Genomic DNA, 23,643 nt, shown 5'->3' on the forward strand with positions numbered 1-23,643 from the left:
CAAAGGCTTGCCAATTACACAAGAGGAAGGGGGGATTAGAACATTATAATTTACCCATCTCATATCTTTATCCATCTATCTAGTATCTAACTATCTATCTATCATTAGAGTAGATTCAAGGGGCAAAGGTTGTCAGCTCAACTTTTCTATTGTCCTGAACGGCAACTGATTGATACTGGACAGCTGGGGGGACACTTTCTCAATCTCTTTATATGACAGAGCGCTAGTGAAAATTGGGAAATAGGAAAGGCATTTACCAAGTATGTGCATCGCAGAAATCTAAGCATTCTCTATCTGGTACAGAACATATTTAATCAGGGTAAAAAAAGTAGACCGATAAATTTAAAAACCTTTTTAATAATCTCGGCGATCAGCTGCAAATTGTCTCACTAACAAGACAGACGTACCCAGGAAGACATGGTTCTTCTTAGACGCTTTTGAGTATGCCACATGAGAGCCTTACAGGAATTTGGTAGTAGATTTAAGAGAAGACACAGCAGAGGAACTCCTCTTCAGCACGGGGTGGTTTCCACCAGCTTTAGCTGCGGTGTACATTCAAAAGAAAACTGCCTCTAAGAAGTGAGATTATCGTAACACAAACTATTGTAAGATGTCTGAGGGAATACACTGCAATTGGGGCCTCTTAAAAAGCTGATAAAAGCAACACCTACAGTCAGAAAGTCTACTTTGTGCAATGCAAGCAGTGCTTTAATCATAGCCATAGAGGAAATTGCTTTAAGTAAAAGGGCGAATACCTCTAAAACAGCCTGGGTGATAAAACCCTGGCAATAAAAAAAAAAGCGGATATTGAATCAGGCGGGAAGGGGGGGGGGGGGGGGTGTTACAGGTTCACTCTTAGGCTTTGCGATTCCAATAATGAGACTGTGCTTGAGCACACTGGCCCAGAGAACAGCTGATCACTAGGGGCCCCAATGATAGACTCCACAGATCTATTATTCATGACTCAGTAGATAGGGAGTAATAGGCGCCGGCCAGGATAAGGACAGAATAAAACATATGTGAGTGGGTTCTTATACATTAAGTTCAAAAAACTTCAATGGAAAGAGGATCATGGGATGGATGTTTAAAGGGCAGAATTCCATCAGAAATTGATAGGCGCAGTCATTTTTTTTCAATACCTGCAACCACTTTTGAGTGGTTATTAAAGGTTTATTGAATTATATAATATGGAAAACACTCATTGTATGACTTTTCAATTGTCATGTAATTAATAAATCATCTTGATGGTCGGTAACAGAAGATCACGTGAAGCGAGGTTTTCAATCATGATAATAAGACAAGCAGATTTTAAAATATTAATATGGGTTCTCCGCTGTGTAACTTTTCCAAAGTCAAAAATGGCTGCTGCCACGTGTGAATTCTCCAACGACTAACAAGATGTATAGCTAAAATATTTCCAACAATCTGAACATAAATGCAGGTTTTCTGTGTGAATTCTCTGATGTTTAACAAGATCCCCTTTATGGGTATTTCTCACATTCAGAACATGAAAATGGCTTGTCCCCCATGTCAATTCTCTAATGTGCAGCAAGAAGTATTTTCCACATTTAAAACATGAAAATGGCCACTCTCCTGTGTGAATTCTTTGATGTGTAACAAGAGTTGTATTACTTGTAAAACATCTCCCACATTTTCAACAAGAAAATGGCCTCTCACCAGTGTGAATTCTCTGATGATTAACAAGTCCCGATTTCCGGGTAAACCATTTCCCACATTCTGAACATGAAAATGACTTCTCTCCTGTGTGAATTCTCTGATGATCAACAAGGGATGATTTCTGGATAAAACATTTTCCACATTCTGAACATGAAAATGGCTTCTCTCCTGTGTGAATTCTTAGATGATAAACAAGACCGGATTTTGTTGTAAACCATTTCCCACATTCTGGACATGTTAATGACTTCTCTCCTGTGTGAATTCTCTGATGATTAACAAGATGTGATTGTGTGGTAAAACATTTTCCACATTCTGAACATGAAAATGGCTTCTCTCCTGTGTGAATTCTTTGATGATTAACAAGACCGGATTTTGTTGTAAACCATTTCCCACATTCTGAACATGAAAATGACTTCTCTCCTGTGTGAATTCTTTGATGATAAACAAGATGTGCTTTCTGGATAAAGCATTTCCCACAGACAGAACATGAAAATGGCTTCTTTCCTGTGTGAATTCTCTGATGAATAACAAGACTTGATTTCCAGGTAAAACATTTCCCACAGACAGAACATGAAAATGGCTTATCTCCTGTGTGAATTGTTTGATGATAAACAAGATGTGATTTCTGGATAAACCATTTCCCACATTCTGAACATGAAAAGGATTTCTCTCCTGTGTGAATTCTCTGATGTCTAACAAGACCTGATTTCCAGGTAAAACATTTCCCACAGACAGAACATGAAAATGGCTTATCTCCTGTGTGAATTCTTTGATGAAAAACAAGATCCACATTCTGAGTAAAACATTTCCCACATTCTGAACATGAAAATGACTTCTTCCCTGTGACAACTGTTTCTTCTTTAACATCTCTTCTGTAAATGTTATGTTGCTTGCTAGTCTGTGATGAATTAGAAGATGGAACCTCTATAAAAGGATCAGATGACAGATGTTTGCTGGGAAGGGCTGAGGGTACATCTGGGATAATGGCAGGCTCTGCGTGTGTATCTTGTATGTTACCACCATCTTCCACTATAAAACCTGAAGATATCAAATGTTCCTCTGAGCTCCTGATGTCGTCATCTGCCAAGAATAAAACAGATTTTAACATTACAATTATATCAATATTTTATAAAAATTTCTATGTAAAATATTCATACAAATAGTGAAAAAGACAAGTTACAAAAACCCTGTGCTCTTTTATGTATGGGGTTTTACTTACTTGAATAAGGGGTTTGCAAAGATTAGCGAACCTCCTCAAGAATCCAGGTTAGCCTCTAAATTATCACCCGTTCCTCCAGGTTTCTTTTGGAGAGTCGGTACCTTCTGGTGTTTATTCCATTAGCGTAGGACAATAGATACAATACAGGAGATGCAACGCGAGTCAGAGGGCTTACTGACTAATCTGCCACCTTTCATGAGCATATGACACAGAGGCATGATAAAAGTATCGGGTACTTCTTAGAACTGGGGCGACCGGAAGTGTGTACGTGCGTGCATCCAGAAGAAAGTAGCTGCTGAGCTATATCCCGGTACACGCTTAACTGGAAGCAGAGGTAAATTTCTAGACGCAATTTTGTGCGCATGCTCGTCTTGCACATGCTCTTTATACAGATTAAGTATACTTAATAACAAACGAGTGCCACATTTTATATTATTTCTCCAGAACCCCCATACTTTTATTTTTTACACACAAATCTCCAAAATTTTAACCCCTTAGTGACGGCCCCATCGGGATTGTACGTCCTCACTAAGTGGGCTTTAATCCTAGAGGACGTAGAAACATGCGTTCTCTTAGGATTAATACCCTCTTAGCAGAGGACGTGTCAGCTTCATGTTGTCGGTGCCCGCAGGTAGCCGACAGCATGGAGCTGTCATCTTGGGCTGCGGGCAGTCGCCCCCGGCAATGCAATCGGCGCTATCCAATGGATACCCATCCCAACCAGCCCCCGTAATTACCCCTGTCTTCGGAAATACCACACAGTTCACATTATTACTTTTATCTAAGATTTAGGGAACGCCAAAAAGGGTCTGGACGGGGGGGGGAAGGGGGGGGGAGTTTTTAACGTGTCAGTTTTTATTCCGTACAAGTGAGCAGTGGGGCCTGGAATTTATTCAGTTGTGCCCTGCAATCCAACGGGTGTTCCTTCCATTATAGGGCGTGCCATGTGTCCTGTAAGTAGATTAGGGCCACAATGGGTATGTTTCTGAACACAGAAGAAACTGGGAGGATCCATTTTGGGGTGCAAGTCTTCATTCATGCGTGTGCTGTACAAAAAAAGTTGTTTTTAAACTGACAGAATTGCCAAAAAAAAGAAAAATCACAATTTTTTCCTTTTGCTTTGCTTGAATTCATTCAAAAACTGTGGCATTACAATGGGCAGTACACCCCTAGATAAATTTGTTAAGGGGTCTAGTTTTTAAAATGGGGTCATTTGTGGGGGTTCTATATGGTTTTGGCCGCTCAAGAACTCTACAAGAGAGGTATGGGGCCTAAAACGCCTTCAAGGAAAATTTATGTTCTGAAAGACACTGACTTCTCCTTACATTTTAGGCCCCGTTGTGCATCCAGATATAAGATTAGGGCCACAATGAGTATATTTCTGAAGACGGGAGAAACAGGGGAATCCATTTTGGGGTATCAATCCTCATTTTCATTTGCACTATAGGAAAAATGACATATTTGCAAAAATATTAAATTTTATTTTTTCTTCTCTAAATTTAATTAATTTCTGAAAAAAAACTGTGGGGGCAAAATACACACGACCCCCCCCCCCCCCTAAGTGAATACATTAAGGGGTTTAGTTTTTAAAATAGGGTCATTTAGGAGGGTATCTATCATTGTGACACCTATGAGCCGCTGCAAACTTGGCTTGCTGTAAGAAAACAAAGTGTTCCTCAAAAGTTTTTCAAATGTGCATTCAGAATAAAGTGAACAGATGGAAATATATATCCTATCAAAAATTTGTACGGTATGTTTGTACATATTACAGTTGAAAATGTGAAAAAATGATAATTTAAAAAAAATTCTTTCCAGTATTGGTACTTTTAATAAACATACACTAATTAAAATCGGTCTATTTTTGCAACGTAAATTAAGTTCAACATGTGGCGAAAAAACAATGTCAGAATCACTTGGATACGCAAAACCTTCACGGAGTTATGCTATGTTGAACGACATGTCAGATTTCCAAAATCTGGCTTCGTCACTAAGGGGTTAATGAGCAATCTAATGTATAAAAGAAGTGTTTTAAAGAGAAGGGGCACCCAGGGGTACTGGTGAGTTCAGCGATTCGAAGAGTGCAACAACAAGACCAGTTAGAGAATCCACAACAGAAACCTGGGAAAACCGAGGACCAGACCTTCAAAACATTGTTCTGAATCCACATTAATACTCAACATCCCCACCTGAGGAACATCCTATCGAAACATTGGGGGATCCTACAAGGTGACCCCTTTCTATCTGACAATATCCCCAGTCGACCTCAAGTGGTACTCGAAGAAATAAAACTGAAAAATATACTGGCACCCTCTCACCAACCCAATTGGAAGATCCTAACTCATATTCCAGGTACATCCATGTGTGTGTGGAGGGGGGGAGTGAGGGGCATATACGACGCTTTTGGATGTGGCATAGAAAATTGTAAATGCTGCCAGAATATTTGTCACAGCAGGAAGGAGATATTTATACAAGATGTGAATAAGAGTTATATTCTACAATATCTTTTAAACTATGGATCAATCTGTATTACTTACCTCCTTGAGTGTCCATGCGGCCTGAAATATGTGGGCCGAACAATAAACGCATTACAGACTTGAGTGAACAATCACCGTATGAATATTAATAGCAAAAAAACTATTTCACGTAACACCATTGACCAAAGAAAAATATTAGGTGTCTTTGTACCGATGGACAAAAAATACATTTACAAACCAACTGGAGAAGTTGCAACAACCCCCCCCCCCACCACCACCACCATGACCGCCATGCTGTATATGCCCGTGGTCTCAGCAGCAGCTGGCTGGCCCTCCGCCGGGACATTGCAAGAATGGGGGCAAAGAGGGAAAATTTAACATTGTTGTGGGGTCTGGCTGAGGGAAAAATCCAAGGCAGCATTTTTAGAGAAGTTCCAACAATATCCATTTCTAGCTTAATCCATTGTTTAGACTTCCCGTGGAAGTCCCAGTTGAACGATCTAAGAAGCATAGAGGCTTAAGGCCAGAAAGCCCCGCCCCTCCTGTGGGTTTAGGTTTTGAGAGGGTTCGGTAGCTGATGTGTAAAAGCAGATTGTAGGCATTTAAAAAAATTCATGGGGGGCTGAATAGGCAGAGTCTGGAATAAGTACAACAAGCGAGGGATGACGTCCATCCTTAGCACATTTATTCCACCAAAACGGGAGATATTTTGTCGCAGTTATTCAAGCTCAGATATGTAAAAATATTAAATAGTTAAAGGGGTTTTCCCATTAAATGCAGGTACAATAATTTGTGGAGCGCCTAGTCTACTAATAACATCCTAATGGGACAATTACTTTACCCAATAAACTTACTTTTTTACTTCCACATTGTAGGACGTGTTCTGCGCTGATTTCCTCCCATGCGGTGATGGTAATTTCCTACCTCCAGGGGGCACTCATACAGCTTGTAAGATTACAGAGCGCAGGAGCCAAAGGAGCGTGGATAAGAGCTGCTGACGCCCCCTGCTGTAAACTGCCCTGTACTGCGCTGCAACTACAGTCTGCTGATCATGTGCTGCTGACTGGGGAATAAAGACGCCTTTACAAGCCCGGCACCGCCATTATCAGTGGGCACAGATATGTTTGTAGCCATTCACTAACCCAGCTGACTGTTCCTACTGAGCATGCCCAATCCTTTAAATCAGTTATTAGGAAGAAAACGGGTGGATCGGTAGGGAGGTGCTGGGGTAGAGGTCATAGGCAGGGTGGAAGGTGTGGGGAGCGGTAGGGAGGGGCAGGGGTACTAGGTCAGGTGATTTAGTATGCCTCCCTGAAGAGGTGCGTTTTTAAGGCGAGTCTGAAATTTTGTGCATTGTGGATTGTCCAGATGCCTTGGGGTAGAGCTTTCCAGAGGATGGGTGCTGCTCTGGTGAAGTCCTGGAGGCGAGCATGTAAGGTTTGTATTAGTGGGGAGTTTAGTCTGCATGTGTCAGCGGATCGGAGTATGTGGGCTGGGTGATAAATGGACAGAAGGGAAGCGATGTGCCATGGGTGAGGGTGAGGAGTTTAAATTTAGTTCTGCAATGGATGGGCAGCCAATGCAATGACTGGCATAGTTCAGAGGCATCGGAGAAATGGCTGGATAGAAAAATGAGCCTAGCTGGTGTGTCTAATATAGATTGAAGAAGGGAGAGTCTGGTGCGGAAATGCCGTTGAGCAGCAAGTAGCAGTAGTCAAGTCGGAAATGGATGAGGGCGGCAACAAGTGTCTTTAGCATGTCCATGGTGAGGAATAGCCAGATTTGAGCAATATTTCTGAGGAGCAGGTGGCATTTTTGGGACAAAGATTGGATGTGGGGTTTGAAGAAGAGGTCAGAGTCTGGTATGACACCCAAGAAGTGGGCATGCTGTCTGGGAGTGGTGCCAGATACCGATATGGAGATATGGAGGGAGATCGGTAAGCAGAGGGTGGAAACACGAGGTGGTGAGTATTGGAAAGGCTTTGTTTGAGAAAGAGGAAGGACATGGGGTTAGAGACAGCAGACAGACAGTCTGTGGGATTTTGGAGGAATGGTGTTGATATGTCACAGGAAGAGGCATATAGCTGGGTGTCCTCAGCGTAGATCTGGAATTAGAGGCCAAGTTTGCTGATAGTTTGTCCAATTGGGACTTTAGAGAAGAGTAGGGGACCAAGGTCTGAGCCCTGGGGCACCCCAACAGCGAGAGGAGGTGGAAAGGAAATAGGGCCAGTAAGGAGGGCTGATAGAGCGAAGCATGTTAAGGAGGAGTTTGTGGTCAACAGTGTCAAATGCTGCAACAGGTCAAGGAGGATTAGCAGGGAGTAGTCGCCTCTCGACTTCACTGTCATCAGGTCACTACTGATCAAATTGTTGGAAACAGACTCCGCGGGAACCATGAGGGCCCACCATCCTGTAGTGGAAGCTGATCTCACATCCCAGCACCATGTAGCTTGAATAGCATTTGCCAGAGACACCGGAATTGGCAAGTCCACCATTGGCACCCTGTTCTCTGCACAGACAAGAGCAGCTTCAGAAGGAGCACATGTAAAAGAGATGATGGAGTCTGCAGAGGATGGAGATCATCCACATCTGATATACCAGGCTTCGGGCAAGTAAATTTGGTACAAGTGTTTATCTGTTGTTTGCGTGGAACATTTTATGAAGTTGTGGTTACTTCAGAGGAACAGAGGAATAAAATATGTATACACACAGAGGTGAGGTAGATTCTCCTCAGTATATACACACACAGAGGTGAGGTAGGTTCTCCTCAGTATATACACCCAGAGGTGAGGTAGGTTCTCCTCAGTAAATACACCCAGAGGTGAGGTAGATTCTCCTCAGTATATACACCCAGAGGTGAGGTAGATTCTCCTCAGTATATACACTGTAGTAGAGTGAGAGGTAAAGTGTGGGACGGACGGTACATATCGCAGAGACTACTAGCATCTGTGAGGTAAACCCGGTCCGTCTCTCACTCCAGTACTCAGTTTCACCTGGCCCAAGTAGGTGAGGTGCATAAATGGGCGCAGGTTGCAGTCTGAAGAGGGAGGTGTGCCCTGTGTGAGCAGCAGAGGCTTACAGAGAGTGCTGAGCTGGAGACACTGCACCACGCTGCTGGGAAGGTTTGCTTTACTTTGCCCTATTGGCGTCTACAAAGACTTTTGTGTTACTACTGCTGGACTGCTTATTTAAAAGGACTTTCCTTGAACTTTCTGTTATCTGGAGAATGCCAGTAATTTTGTTTTGTTTTGTTTTGTTCATCAAGTCTGAATAAAGACCAATCAGCATTTGGTCGTGGCCAGGTGTGTTTCCCCTGCATTGCTACAACACCCAGAGGTGAGCTAGATTCTCCTCAGTATATACACCCAGAGGTGAGCTAGATTCTCCTCAGTATATACACCCGGAGGTGAGCTAGATTCTCCTCAGTATATACACCCAGAGGTGAGGTAGATTCTCCTCAGTACATACACCCAGAGGTGAGCTAGATTCTCCTCAGTATATACATTCAGAGGTGAGGTAGATTCTCCTCAGTATATACACTCAGAGGTGAGGTAGATTCTCCTCAGTATATACACTCAGAGGTGAGGTAGATTCTCCTCAGTATATACACTCAGAGGTGAGGTAGATTCTCCTCAGTATATACACTCAGAGGTGAGGTAGATTCTCCTCAGTATATACACCCAGAGGTGAGGTAGATTCTCCTCAGTACATACACCCAGAGGTGAGGTAGATTCTCCTCAGTATATACACTCAGAGGTGAGGTAGATTCTCCTCAGTATATACACTCAGAGGTGAGGTAGATTCTCCTCAGTATATACACTCAGAGGTGAGGTAGATTCTCCTCAGTATATACACTCAGAGGTGAGGTAGATTCTCCTCAGTATATACACTCAGAGGTGAGGTAGATTCTCCTCAGTATATACACTCAGAGGTGAGGTAGATTCTCCTCAGTATATACACTCAGAGGTGAGGTAGATTCTCCTCAGTATATACACTCAGAGGTGAGGTAGATTCTCCTCAGTATATACACTCAGAGGTGAGGTAGATTCTCCTCAGTATATACACTCAGAGGTGAGGTAGATTCTCCTCAGTATATACACTCAGAGGTGAGGTAGATTCTCCTCAGTATATACACTCAGAGGTGAGGTAGATTCTCCTCAGTATATACACTCAGGGGTGAGGTAGATTCTCCTCAGTATATACACTCAGGGGTGAGGTAGATTCTCCTCAGTATATACACTCAGGGGTGAGGTAGATTCTCCTCAGTATATACACTCAGAGGTGAGGTAGATTCTCCTCAGTATATACACTCAGAGGTGAGGTAGATTCTCCTCAGTATATACACTCAGAGGTGAGCTAGATTCTCCTCAGTATATACACTCAGAGGTGAGCTAGATTCTCCTCAGTATATACACCCAGAGGTGAGCTAGATTCTCCTCAGTATATACACACAGAGGTGAGCTAGATTCTCCTCAGTATATACACACAGAGGTAAGGTAGATTCTCGAAAGTATATACACAGAGAGGTGTGATAGCATCTCCTTAGAATATACACAGAGAAGCATTAGATTCTCCTCAGTATATGCACAGAGAAGCGTTAGATTCTCCTCAGTATATACACGTAGAGGTGAGGTAGATTCAGCTCAGTATATACACATAGGATGAGGTAGATTATACAAATCATTTCCTTAAGCTTTATGTATCACATATTTTTTCAAGCTTAGAATTGAATACTCAAGTTGTGACCCCTTTACTTTTCCTATGTAGGACCTAAAGAATGGTCGTTGCAAATTTAACACTTGTACGACACTGGGAAGTTGCATAATATAGGGGGTCACTTACTTTTGCACTTAGCATTGTATAATCAAGTTGTGAATGTTTTAGTTTTCCTACTTAGGACCAAAATAATGGTCATGCCAAATTTTATGTTTGTACGACACCAGGAAGTAAGAGAGTTAATGGCCAGTCAGTGAGTGTTTTCATCTTTATATATATATACTAGCTGATATACCCGGCTTCGCCCGAGTTGATTTAGTACAGGTGTTTACATGTTGTTTGCAGGGAAAATGAAGTCATAGTTACTTGAAAACCAAGGAATAAAATATGTATACACATATAGGAGTGTTAGATTCTCCTCAGACTGTATGTAGCAATGTCCCTCTGCAAAATGTGCAACCCCTACCACTCTCCTCACATTTTACTTTTAAAGGTAACGCCCCTTTTTATTCAAATTTACCCCCAGACTGGAGGTTGCAGCCCCTTCTTAGCCTTAGAGGCTCCATCCCTGCAGTGCATGGCCACTTTCTTATGTACTTTATAGCCTTTCAGTATAGACTCATAGAGGTGAGGTAGATTCTCTTGAGTATATACACACAGAGATCAGTTAGATTCTCCTCAGTATACAAATCATTTCCCTAGGCTTTATGGTTGCTGAGAAAAGAACTATGTAATGTATGGCGGCTCTTCAGTTTTTCAGGCTTAGAATTAAAGGGGTTGTCCCGTGAAAGCAAGTGGGGTTATATACTTCTGTATGGCCATATTAATGCACTTTGTAATATACATCGTGCATTAAATATGTGCCATACAGAAGTTATTCACTTACCTTCCCTGCGCTGGCATCCCCGTCTCCATGGCTCCGTCTAATTTCAGCGTCCAATCTCCTGATTAGACGCGCTTGCGCAGAAGGGTCTTCTGCCATCTCTTCAGTCCAGCAGCAGCTGTGTTTTGGCTCCGCCCCCTTGTACGCGTCATCGCGTAGCTCCGCCCCCGTCAAATATGTCGATTCCAGCCAATCAGGAGGCTGGAATCGGCACATGTGAAGGGGGCGGAGCTACGCGATGACGCGTACAAGGGGGCGGAGCCAGAATGCCGGCTCGTGCCGGAGCGAAGAGATGGCAGAAGACCCTTCTGAGCAAGTGCGTCTAATCAGGAGATTAGATGCTGAAATTAGACGGAGCCATGGAGACGGGGACGCCAGCGCAGGGAAGGTAAGTGAATAACTTCTGTATGGCTCATATTTAATGCACGATGTATATTACAAAGTGCATTAATATGGCCATACAGAAGTATATAACCCCACTTGCTTTCACGGGACAACCCCTTTAAATATTGAAGTTGCAACCCCTTTACTTTCCCCATTGGGACATAAAGAATGGTTGTGGCAAATTTCATGTTTGTGCAGTTCATACGTGTGTTATTAGTTACATTACATATGAGGTCACGTACTTTTGCACTTAGAATTCAATAATCAAGTTGCCACCCCTTGACTTTTCCTACTTACAACCCAAAGAATGTTTATGCCAAATTTCACGCTTGTACGACTCCGGGAATAATATAACATAGGGGGTAACTTATTTTTTGCACTTAACATTGAATAATCGAGTAATGACTCCTTTTCCTATTTTGGACCTAAAAAAATCGTTGTGCCAAATTTTATGTTTGTCCGACATCGGGAAGTTAGAGAACTAGTGGCGAGTCAGTCAGTCAGTGAGGGCTTTTGCCTTTATATATATATAGATTTTGGCTGAATAAGGGAATATACAGCTGAAAACTCTGATAACACAGACTCTTCTCTACATGCAGTCTCACCTGGGGGGGTCATCTGTAGGAATCCCCTCCATACACGGCTGACACCCCCTCACATGTGTCTCTGTAGCATCAATAGGGATCAGATCTTCCTCCAGTTTCACCAGCTGTGAAATAAATATTGTAAAAGTCATCACACAGTTGGAGAAGTCGTGTGGAAGGTTTTATATGGCCAGAAAAGGTCATTAATTAGTATGAGGAGCCGGAATGACATGACAGCAGTAGTGATCTGGGCCAAATAGCTGCAGGTCTCCTGTATAACTCCAACCTGTTGCTTCTTTATTCCAATCAGAAGTCTCCAGAACCAGAAAATAGTGATAAGATGCGGAGATCTAATGTCTGCGGTCGGCTGTAATCCTGCCATCTCCAGCTTTCTCATTACACAAGTATCAATCATATAATAAGACTAAACACAAGACCTTCCCAGCCGTCCTACAGACCAGAGGGAAGATTTCATGAGACCTTGTCTCCTTCTACCTGATCATCCTGTGGAAGAAGAGGCCGGGGACATCTCTCCGCTGCTGTTCTCTTACTGGATCTACCTGCAGAAAACACAGACAGCCACTGAATTTATTCTCTACATACAAATAATAAAGGCCGTGTCGATTTAGTCCTGTCTATTACCTGGTGATAGGGGGGGCTGGTGGTCCTCCATCATGACGTCCTTGTACAGATCCTTGTGTCCTTCTAAATACTCCCACTCCTCCATGGAGAAATAGACAGCGACGTCCTGACACCTTATAGGAACCTGACAACACAATGATACCATCATCACCCAGACACGTTATACCGCCATAGTGTTACTGTATAATGTCCCAGCATTCCCAGCAGCATCACCTCTCCAGTCAGCAGCTCAATCATCTTGTTGGTGAGTTCTAGGATCTTCTGCTCATTGATCTCCTCCAGTATCAGGGGGTGAGGTGGAGGCCCTGTGATTGGGCTCAGGGGTCTTCCCCATCCATCAGACATCGGGGCCTGACAGCCATCACTAGAAGTCTTCTTCACTATCGTGTAATCCTGTTTATGGGGAGATACATCCATAAATATCCCTGCAGACATTTCTAGAGTCCTCCCAGTCTGGTCCGGCAGTTATGTCGGCTCTTCACATCTGTGTTCCTCAGTTCTGTTGTTCTGTGAGGGCACGTGTATATATTGCTATATGTTTTTATATCTTTAGACCTGCGTGCAAATTCTATGCAATGCTTTGTGACAAAAAACCTAATATTCAAAATACGTAATATGCATTCTTAAAAAATCATATCAGATACGACGAAGGCTTCTGCAAGGTGGAGAAAACTGTTTCTTGGAAAATTACAAAGAGGAACAAGATAGAACGGCGATTAGCTTGGCAGTTTAAGGAAGTTGCAACATCTTGCTCGAAGGACTGAGGAGAAAAAGAGAAGTGTCTGCTATGAATAAGGAACATGTGATTGATACAGCCGCCTGTCTGATTAACTTTTGCTATGGACAGTATTATGGACATATATGGTGATGCTATATATCTGGACCAATGAGATGCTATATGCTTTGTGTAGCAACAGGAGGGTATAAAGCCCTGTGTAAGCCAGTAAAGTGTTGGCCATTACTCCCGTACAGGGAAGCATACCAGACCTGTGTGTGGTGTTTTTCCTTTACCGTCGACAGCGGGACATTAGGGTGGGGTTTGACTGATGCTGTACTGATTGATTACCCTGACAGTTCTATTCTGTTGGCTGTTCGACATTTTACCAGCTGCAATAGTTTCCAGCATTCCGGCCGTCTTCACACTTGGCTGCAGCATTTACAGTACAGGCCATGCGGGGGAGATTTATAAAATGTCTTTCACGCGGTGCCGGTATTTTCTATAACAAATCTACTTAGTCTTTGAGAACTGCGGCAGATTCTAAATCCGCAGCGAGACTATTTATACTACGGATTTATGCTGCGGATTTTGAACCCCTGAAGAACAAAGGATAAAATCCACAGAAGTTTGGCAAGTAAGTCCGCAGCATAATACGAGCCATTTAGGCCACCTGCACACGAACGGATTTGCATTAAGGACTCCATGGCCGATGTCTGCGCCAAATACCATCCATAGCATGCTACGGAAAAACGCTTTTTCCTGCACACTTACGGAAACAAATTGCGGTTTCCACGAGCGGAGGAAATATCGCAGCACATTTCATTTTCGTGTGATGTCTGCATGGATGGCTTCCATTTAAGTCAATGGAAGCTGCTCGACCCGCAGTCCATCCGCAACTGACATTGCAGGCAGGTCACAGATTCCAATTCATCACCTAGCGACGGTGTGGGGGAAAAAAAATGAGAAAAAAAAGCTGTACAGCGCATGTCCGACAGCGAGCAGTGTGGACCATCCGCAGTATAGATGAAGAACAGAACAGACAGGTACGAGTAGATGCCGGCCGGGCAATGGGTCAGACTCCACTGTGGGCTAACGCATACAGAAATCAACCTCTTTGTGTGCAGGCGGGCTTAGATGTGGATTTGGCCCCTGTGTATTTACTGCGTAATAGCTGCAAGCTACCACTGTGGAAAGCCCGTAGTAATCATGCTTCATGTGAAGGTGGCAGAAGGACTGAATCGGCAGTAAGTCCTCTGACGTAGATGTGACCAGAGACTGACATAGATAAGAATGATGGAACGTGACGTCATACTCAGAATCTCTCACCCACTGACATACTCTTCATGGTCGCAGGGGTCGCAATAGCGATGCGGTGCCTGCACAGAGGGGGCCCAGAGGCCACCCTCCGCCATATACAAATGCACATACAGTGCATTACCGGCTTGTCGTACTGCCAGCCGCGTGATTGTTACGCTGCGGCAGACAGTGCGAGTCAGACAACAGCAGAGCAGACGAGGAGGGGGAAGGAGGAGAGAGGCAGGCAGGCACACACATAACATGGCTCAGAACAGAGGAAGCTGATGATGATGTCATACCCATGCACTCCCGCACAGTGTACAGCATCTCTGTGCCTGCTGGTCTCCTCACACGTCTAAATCATGTGTGCCAAGGTTCTCCTTTTATTTAGGCGGGTAAAAGTTTATATAAGGTTTTAAATCAGGAAGTTAGGTAATTTAGGATACAGTTACATAATTTTGTGTGCTGGTAGGTCATTCTCATAGGGAGGTATTTGTGAGGTAGCTGTGAGATCATTTACCCGGGAGGAGCTTCCCTTGAGCATGCTCTATTCATTGTTGACTTGTTGTCTGAAGGAAATACTTCCTGTGTTTCTCTCCAACCAGCCATTTCCTGTCCCTTTACATAAAGGCTTTCCTAGATAGGTTTTCAACTGGTTAAAAACCGGTTTGACCAGTTTTTGGACACAAAGCGCTGCTCCTTCAATTCTTGTGGAGGAGGAGGAGGGGGGGGGGGCGATGTTCCCTTCCCCCAGAGGATTAGATTAGAGACACAATATAGCATCTTCACAGCTTATAAAAATACAGACAAGATGGTGAGCCTGTCAGCCATCTACCACACTCTCATCTACCTACCTCTCTCATCTATCTATCTACCTTATCTGTCCATCACTGCTATATAGTTAGGCATCTCCCTGTATAGACTGTAAATAATTGCACATTTTGCACACAATTAAAAAATGCATCAAAAACACCTGCAGTTTCTTATAGTGAATGCGGCATCTTAAAAACGTATGTGGTCTTTGAATACCGCATGCAGTTTTTTAAAATGTATTCTTTTATTTTATTTCAAAAGTATAACAAAAAACATGAACACACCCTAAGGCCGCTCTCACACATGCGTTCAGAAAACGCAGTTCTAAATTGTGGCATTTTTACTGCAAGTTCTAGCGGAGTTTTTGAACGCATGGTACAACATTTGACAGCGCTTCTAAATGCACCCCACCATTGTGATGCGTGAGGAGGTACGTTAAAAAACACAAAAATAGAACAGACAGCTCTCGAAAATCGCGGCATTAGGAACACTGCATTCAAGCTCAGGTCTGAGTAACCCCATTAACCGCATTGTACTGTGGTTAACATGACGCTCGGGGCACCGTGCTAATAGCGGTAAAGAGCGGTGTGAGAGAGTGGCCTAAGGGGCTACAAACAAGTTTTCCTGTAGTGCAGGATTTAGGCATGGGTACAGGGGGTGGGGGAGGCCCTGAGCTGAACTTTTGCACCCGGGCCCCTGAGCCTTTAGGTACGCCCCTGCTCTCACCTCTCCTGTAAGCTGAAAGAGTATCTCTAGGGTGAGGGTGAATAAACTCTCCGCCATCTTGTCCAGATTCCTCTCCATCCTTGTCTGGTCAATCAGGATAATTATCTGATATAGAAGATATCAGCCGAGGATCCTGAAAGGGAAGAAGACGAGACAATGTAACATCATACAAAATCCGCTATAATAATACAATTACCAGGCATCCCCCCCCTCTTCCCTTCCGCACCTCCGCTGAGCCCCAACACAACCCCCTCCACACCCCACTGCTCGGCCCCCACTGCTGACCCCCAGTTCATTAGCACCATTATCAGCCATCTTCTGTCTTCCTGACTGACAGGACTGCCACACAGCGCCATGCTGTTCACAGCATTACCTGACTTGTCCCACAAACCCCAGACATGCTGGGTGCAAGGATGGAGAGGGGGCGGAGTCAGGTGATGCTAGGAACAAAGCCACTCTGGGTGATACATAGGGGGCACTATAACTAAGTGGGGCAACAAAGGCAGCATTACAGCTTAGTGAAGGCACAAAGGGACTTCTTAATTAAAGGGAAAGAGACATTACTAATTTGTCAGACCACAGAAGATGCATTAGTACTACAGGGGAGTCACTGAGAGGTTAATTGGGGGCAGTGTCAGGATGGACAGAGTGTGCAGGGACTAGTCGTAGCTGGAAGAAGTCTTCATGGCGGTCTGGGCCCAGAGAAAGAAGATAAATGGATGACCACAATTAGAGGACACATCACCTGTGATCACTGAAGGTAACTGCACTGTAATCACTAATACTGGAGGTAACTGCACTGTAATCACTATCTCTGTGTACAGCTGGTATGTTTTAGAGCTCTACCATCACTGTGAGGGGATCAGTAAGCTTCCAACACACAAGGATACACAGAATACAAGAACTTCTTAATGTGTGCATTTCTCCTTATATCTACATTAGTTAATCACATTGCAGTGAGGCTACATTCACACGAGGAGCTTTAGAAGAGGTTTTGGAGAGTCTGTGAAGAGCAGCATTAAAAAAAAAAAAAAAACACCCCAAAAATGTTTGAAAAAATAAAGCAGGGGTGGCGTGGCCAGCTAATGGAGGAGTAGGACACATCTCTGCTCGGCTCCAGCACCTGGCCCTAGTTATCCTTAATGCAGATGACCCAGACCGGGCTTTTAACGAACATGCCGAGGGGGAAGAAGAGGGGAGCATCACAGACCTCCCTGGACGACCCCAGAAGAAATATAACCGTCTTCCTGAGAAGAACAGTGGGAGTGGAGTCCCACGCGGCCGCTCCCAAGATGGCGCCTGCAGCACTTCCAGCGCGGCAATCAAGCCCTGAATCAGACCTCGACCAGCAGCATGGAGCGAGAGCCCAGGGCAGACCTGGAGGCCGCGGTAGTCCGACAGCAGACCCTGGAACTACCAGCCACCACCACAGCGGAAACAGCGGAGAATCGTCTGCGGGAAGAGATACCCTGATACTAGCTGGTGGCCGCACGGAGGGGAGAGGAGGAGGAGCGGCATGCCGGGACGGAGACTCAGCACCCGTGGCAGCGGGAAGCGAATCCCCGGTACTCACCAGCGGCCTCGCGGAGGGAGTGAGAAGAGGAGCGGCGAACCGGGACAGAGGCACAGATTCCGAGACGGCGGGGAGTGAACCCCAGGTACTCGCGGCGGCAGTGAAGAGGGGGGGAGGGGAGGAGCGGCGAGCCGGGACAGAGGCACAGCATCCAAGGTGGCAGGAGCGGTGAGTGCAGCTGGCAGGCCAGCTACAGAGGAGTGGGGAGACATAAGCAGCCCAGAGTCGGGGTCCCCTGGGGCACACGTAGCCCCCCCTCACATAACTATGGAGAAACCATCAGGAGAAGAGGAGCAAAAGCATGCAGCACAGGAGGAAGGAGGCCCACATCAGCCCCCCTTGTCCAAAAGGTCCCTAATGCCACAGAGGGAGACAGCAACGACCCCTACGAGCAGTAAGCCCTGTGCAGGAGAGAAACCAAATAAGGGACTCCCGCAGCACACAGAGAATGGGGGAGAAGCCCCACAACAAGGTTCACCCCAGACCAGCGCCCGCTCCCCACCAACGCACGGCTCCACATCACTGCTCAGCTCCCCACCTCCGCACAGTTTCTCAGAATTGTACTCCGGGCAGAGAGTTTGCCGTGTCTTTGTCCGGGGTATATAGCTTACTGGACCTACCGGGAATATCTCCTCCCATGATGACGTCAATAGAGGCATGGAAAGAACTCACACAAAAATTGATTCCAAAAGACAGTAAAAAAAAAGCCTCCCCTGCCTATCGAAACCTTAAAGGGGTTGTCTCGTGAAATCAAGTGGGGTTATACACTTCTGTATGGCCATATTAATGCACTTTGTAATATACATCGTGCATTAATTATGAGCCATACAGAAGTTTTTCACTTACCTGCTCCGTTGCTAGTGTCCCCATCGCCATGGATCCGTCTAATTTCGCTGTCTTTTGGCGTTTTTAGACGCGCTTGCGCTGTGCGGTCTTCTCCGTGGTGAATGGGGCCGCTCGTGCCGGAGAGCTGGTCCCGCGTCGTCATCGTAACTCCGCCCGTCACATGTGCCGATTCTGGCCAATCAGGAGGCTGGAATCGGCAATGGACCGCACAGAGCCCACGGTGCACCATGGGAGAAGACCCGCGGTGCATCATGGGTGAAGATCCCGGCGGCCATCTTGGTGAAGGAAAGAAGAAAGAGCTGCAGAGACGGGATTCGGGTAAGTAAAATTTCTTCTTTTTTTTATCACGTCCCTTATCACGGGTTTGTCTCGCGCCGAACGGGGGGCCTATTGAAAAAAAAAAAAAAACGTTTCGGCGTGAGACAACCCCTTTAAGCTTTTTCTTGCCAGACCTTGCGATAAAAGAATGGTCAAAGAGGGGTACAAAGAAGATAGATGATCTACTGACCGTAGAAGGCCTAAAAACATTCGCAGAACTTAGCTCCAAATACCACTTACCACAAAAAGAACACTTCACTTACTGTAGAATAAACTCATTTCTACAAAAAACCTCTTTACATAATCTTCAAATCCCCACTACAATTATCAACCAAATCCCCTCTGGGAAAACAGGAGAAGAATCAGATAGAAGAAGGTTCTATGATATACTGTCAGACAACATTTCTCCAAAGAGGAAATCCCATATACTAAATTGGGAAAGAGAACTAGGGGAAACAATATCCACAGACTCGTGGGAAAAGGCATATAAAACCTCCTTAAAATCCACCAGAGGAATGGGGATTTTAGAAACCCAAACGAAACTCCATCTAAGATGGTATCTCTCTCCTTCGCTATTGACAAATAGATTCCAAATTGGAACGGGCCTATGTTGGGGAGAATGTGGACAAACATATTTTCTGGTTTTGCCCTAAACTAAATAAGTTCTGGAGTGAAGTTCCAGGTGAAATGTCAAACACCTTAAAATGCTTCATTCCTAGAGAAGCCAAACTAATCTGCTCTTAATAGGCCTCGAAAAATTCCCTCCAAACATAAGATTTTTATTGGGACACTCATTTATGACAGCAAAAACTATAATTGCTAAACATTGGAGAGAACAACTCCCTCCAAGAAAGGAGGAATTCTTGGGCCGGATGGCAGAGCAATGCTTATCTGAGGGATGGTTAGCATGTCGAAACAACTCTACGAAACAATATGAGGAGACCGGGGGAAAAAGGAAATCTCAACACTAAAACAAGCTGTATACGGATTATTCTTTTATGATGCCCGTTTCCTGTTGGTTTTGTTTCGTTGCTCTTCACCTAAATTGATAACATAAGAAACCAATTAGCAAAAATACAAACAGGTAAACTGTGAGTAATACTTTATACATTAGAGAAATGTTCCTTGTTGGAGATACTGGGCTGAAATTGTACAGAAGAAGATCTAGAAGTTTATATTACTGTCCAGAATGGGATCATCAGACTTCTCTACGTGTTAATGGACTATTGTTTTCTCTGACCAACCTTTCAATAAAAAAAAACGAATATGGTAAAAAAAAAATGGGGTCATTTGTGGGGGTTTTCTGTCGTTTTGGACGCTCAAGAGCTCTACAAGTGGGCAATGGGGCCTGGAATTTATTCCATTGTACCCTGAAATCCAACGGGTGTTCCCTCCATTATAGGCCTAGCCATGTGTCCTTTAAGTAGATTAGGGCCACAAGGGATATGATTCTGAACACGGGGCAAACAGGGGGATCCATTTTGGGGGGTCAATCCTCATTTTCATGGGCACTATAGGGAATATGAAATTTTATTTTTTCTCCTCTAAATTGAATTAATTCCTGAAAAAAAACTGTGGGGTCAAAATACACACGACCCCCCTAAGTGGATACATTAAGAGGTGCAGTTTCTAAAATTGGGTCATAACCCCCGAACAGCCGCATTACAGGAATGTTACATGTGAGGGGAGGAGATCCATTCACTTATTAACCCCCGAACAGCCGCAGTACAGGAATGTTACATGTGAGGGGAGGAGATCCATTCACTTATTAACCCCCGAACAGCCGCATTACAGGAATGTTACATGTGAGGGGAGGAGATCCATTCACTTATTAACCCCCGAACAGCCGCAGTACAGGAATGTTACATGTGAGGGGAGGAGATACATTCACTTATTAACCCCCGAACAGCCGCATTACAATAGAAGAACATGGCAAGAAAATGTCACTTTATGTTGCAGGTTATGATTTCACGTCTTACGGAAATAAAGTTGATGCAGAATCGGGTGACTTCCTTATTAACCCCTTAATGACCAAGAGCATTCTGGCAGATAAAGCTGCAGCAAACAGTCTCAAAGTAAATCTGTCCCCGTTGCCCATAGCAACCAATCACAGTTCTTTGATTGGTTGCTATGGGCTTCTATAAATCTGCCCCCCAGTATTGGTGACCCCACATACCTCCACCTGCAGCCAGACAGGAGCCGTGGGGTTGTTCTGTGCTTACAGGACCTGTGATGATGTCACCGTCATGTGATCAGTGTGTGGGAGGAGACAAGGGGTCACATGACCAGGTCTCTCTGCTCAGTGGATGCAGGACTCTGCTGTGTGAGGATGTATTCAGAGAGTCGATGGAGCAGAGCCGAGCGGGTGTGTGCGAGACGGAGGAGCGGAGCCGAGCGTGTTTTAGACGGAGGAGCGGAGCCGAGCGTGTGTGAGACGGAGGAGCGGAGCCGAGCGTGTGTGAGACGGAGGAGCGGAGCCGAGCGGGTGTGAGACGGAGGAGCGGAGCCGAGCGCGTTTGAGACGGAGGAGCGGAGCCGAGCGCGTGCGAGACGGAGGAGCGGAGCCGAGCGCGTGCGAGACGGAGGAGCGGAGCCGCGCGCGTGCGAGACGGAGGAGCGGAGCCGCGCGCGTGCGAGACGGAGGAGCGGAGCCGCGCGCGTGCGAGACGGAGGAGCGGAGCCGCGCGCGTGCGAGACGGAGGAGCGGAGCCGAGCGCGTGTGTGAGACGGAGGAGCGGAGCCGAGCGTGTGTGTGAGACGGAGGAGCGGAGCCGAGCGTGTGTGTGAGATGGAGGAGCGGAGCCGAGTGTGTGTGAGACGGAGGAGCGGAGCCGAGCGTGTGCGAGACGGAGGAGCGGAGCCGAGCGCGTGCGAGACGGAGGAGCGGAGCCGAGCGCGTGCGAGACGGAGGAGCGGAGCCGAGCGCGTGCGAGACGGAGGAGCGGAGCCGAGCGCGTGCGAGACGGAGGAGCGGAGCCGAGCGCGTGCGAGACGGAGGAGCGGAGCCGAGCGCGTGCGAGACGGAGGAGCGGAGCCGAGCGCGTGCGAGACGGAGGAGCGGAGCCGAGCGCGTGCGAGACGGAGGAGCGGAGCCGAGCGCGTGTGTGAGACGGAGGAGCGGAGCCGAGCGCGTGTGTGAGACGGAGGAGCGGAGCCGAGCGCGTGTGTGAGACGGAGGAGCGGAGCCGAGCGCGTGTGTGAGACGGAGGAGCGGAGCCGAGCGTGTGTGTGAGATGGAGGAGCGGAGCCGAGCGTGTGTGTGAGATGGAGGAGCAGAGCCGAGTGTGTGTGTGAGATGGAGGAGCAGAGCCGAACCTCCCCTTCATCTCTCTGATAACTCTCTCCTCGACTCCCTCTAGTCCGGCTTCTACCCCATACATTCGACCGAAACCCCCTCACAAAAGTATCTGCCCTCACACAATGACCTGATGATGGCCAAATCGACGGGCGACTACTCCCTACTAATGCTCGTTGATCTCTCTGCTGCATTAGACACTGTCGACCATGACCTCCTCCTTGCTATGCTTTGCTCCATCGGTCTAAAGGACAATGCTCTCTCCTGGTTCTCCTCCTACCTCTCTGACCACTCTTTCAGTGTTTCCTGCACTGGCTCTATCTCCTCTCCGTTCCCCTCCATTTTGTGCCAGCTTTCCCTCTACCATATGTGGCAAGAGGGTACTCGCCTGCAGATCGCCAACCTCAACATCAGGGAAATGGTGCACCACATGTGTAGATAGACTCCAGGAGACTTAAACATTCTTTAAAATCTGGTGCTTGCCAGTTTTATTTCACAGCATTCCAAACATGTAAAGTATAAGGAGAGCCCATAATTTTAGGGGTCACAAAGCCACTGGGCAACCATCGCTAACCCCACCGGGCGTCTACAGGGCATCCTCCTCTTTCAGACTAGCGATGGTTCCCAAACAGATCCCCTCCCCCAAGGATCTCGCTGGTCGAACTTGGACCTCTGGCTAGCAGCCCTTCAGCTCCACTGAGCTAGTACTCGCTCCTCTCTGAGTCTGGCAGGAATTGGCTTTTATGTTTTGCTAGTTGCCACACCCAAAAGGTGTTAACCCTCTCAGTACCAGTATGTCCATGTCTAGCCCTCATGCTTGCATGACACCGGGAAGTTACATTTCTTAGGGGGGGGCACTTACTTTTGCAATTAGTATTGAATTATTGAGTTGTGACCCCTTTACTTTTCCTATGTAGGACCTAAAGAATGCTCCTGCCAAATTTCATGTTTGTACGACATCAGGAAGTTAGAGAATTAGATTACGTACATTACACAAGAGTGCAAATACTTTTGCACTTAGCATTGAATAATCAAGTTGTGACCCCTTTACTTTTCCTATTCAAGATGCAAAGAATGCTCTTGAGAAATTTCACGCTTGTACGACACCTGGAAGTTAGAGTATAGAGATATAGATATATATGATAATCAAAATAGCTCTGTAATACCCAATTGCTTATATATAACAACCTTTGGAATATTTTTTTTGTATAACTGTTTTAAATTCTTTGTATTTTTTAAAGGCACTGTCCCACTTCTAGCAGTTTGTTTTTTGCAGGAAGCAGATAGCTCTCTGCATTGCACAGTGGTCGAAGTTGGTACTGCCAACTGAGTAATACTGAAGTGAATGATACTGAGCCTGCAAACCAATCTAGGCCACTGCACAATGTACAGAGCTGTCTGCTTCTTGCAGCTAAACAACTAGAAGTGGGAAATGTCTATGCTAAAAATAAAATGTTTTTGGCTAGAAGGTTTTCTGAT

General features: G+C 45.6%; 1 protein-coding gene and 1 pseudogene across 1 annotated transcript in view; both read right to left on the bottom strand.

Annotated features, from left to right (window-relative positions):
- The window catches only part of LOC136624337 (gastrula zinc finger protein XlCGF57.1-like), a 721,853-nt gene extending 700,720 nt beyond the window's left edge, over window positions 1-21,133 (bottom strand). The window contains exons 1-3 of the mRNA XM_066598268.1: window positions 21,046-21,133; window positions 16,133-16,265; window positions 12,793-12,972 (exon numbers count right to left, since the gene is read on the bottom strand). Coding sequence (XP_066454365.1) covers window positions 12,793-12,972; window positions 16,133-16,210 — 258 coding nt within the window. The 5' untranslated portion in view covers window positions 16,211-16,265; window positions 21,046-21,133. The remainder of the gene's footprint in view (window positions 1-12,792; window positions 12,973-16,132; window positions 16,266-21,045) is intronic.
- On the bottom strand, window positions 273-12,126 carry LOC136624409 (oocyte zinc finger protein XlCOF22-like; annotated as a pseudogene).
- Window positions 21,134-23,643: the final 2,510 nt, after the last annotated feature.

Source organism: Eleutherodactylus coqui, chromosome 4 (genome assembly GCF_035609145.1).
Source record: "Eleutherodactylus coqui strain aEleCoq1 chromosome 4, aEleCoq1.hap1, whole genome shotgun sequence".
NCBI lineage: Eukaryota > Metazoa > Chordata > Amphibia > Anura > Eleutherodactylidae > Eleutherodactylus > Eleutherodactylus coqui.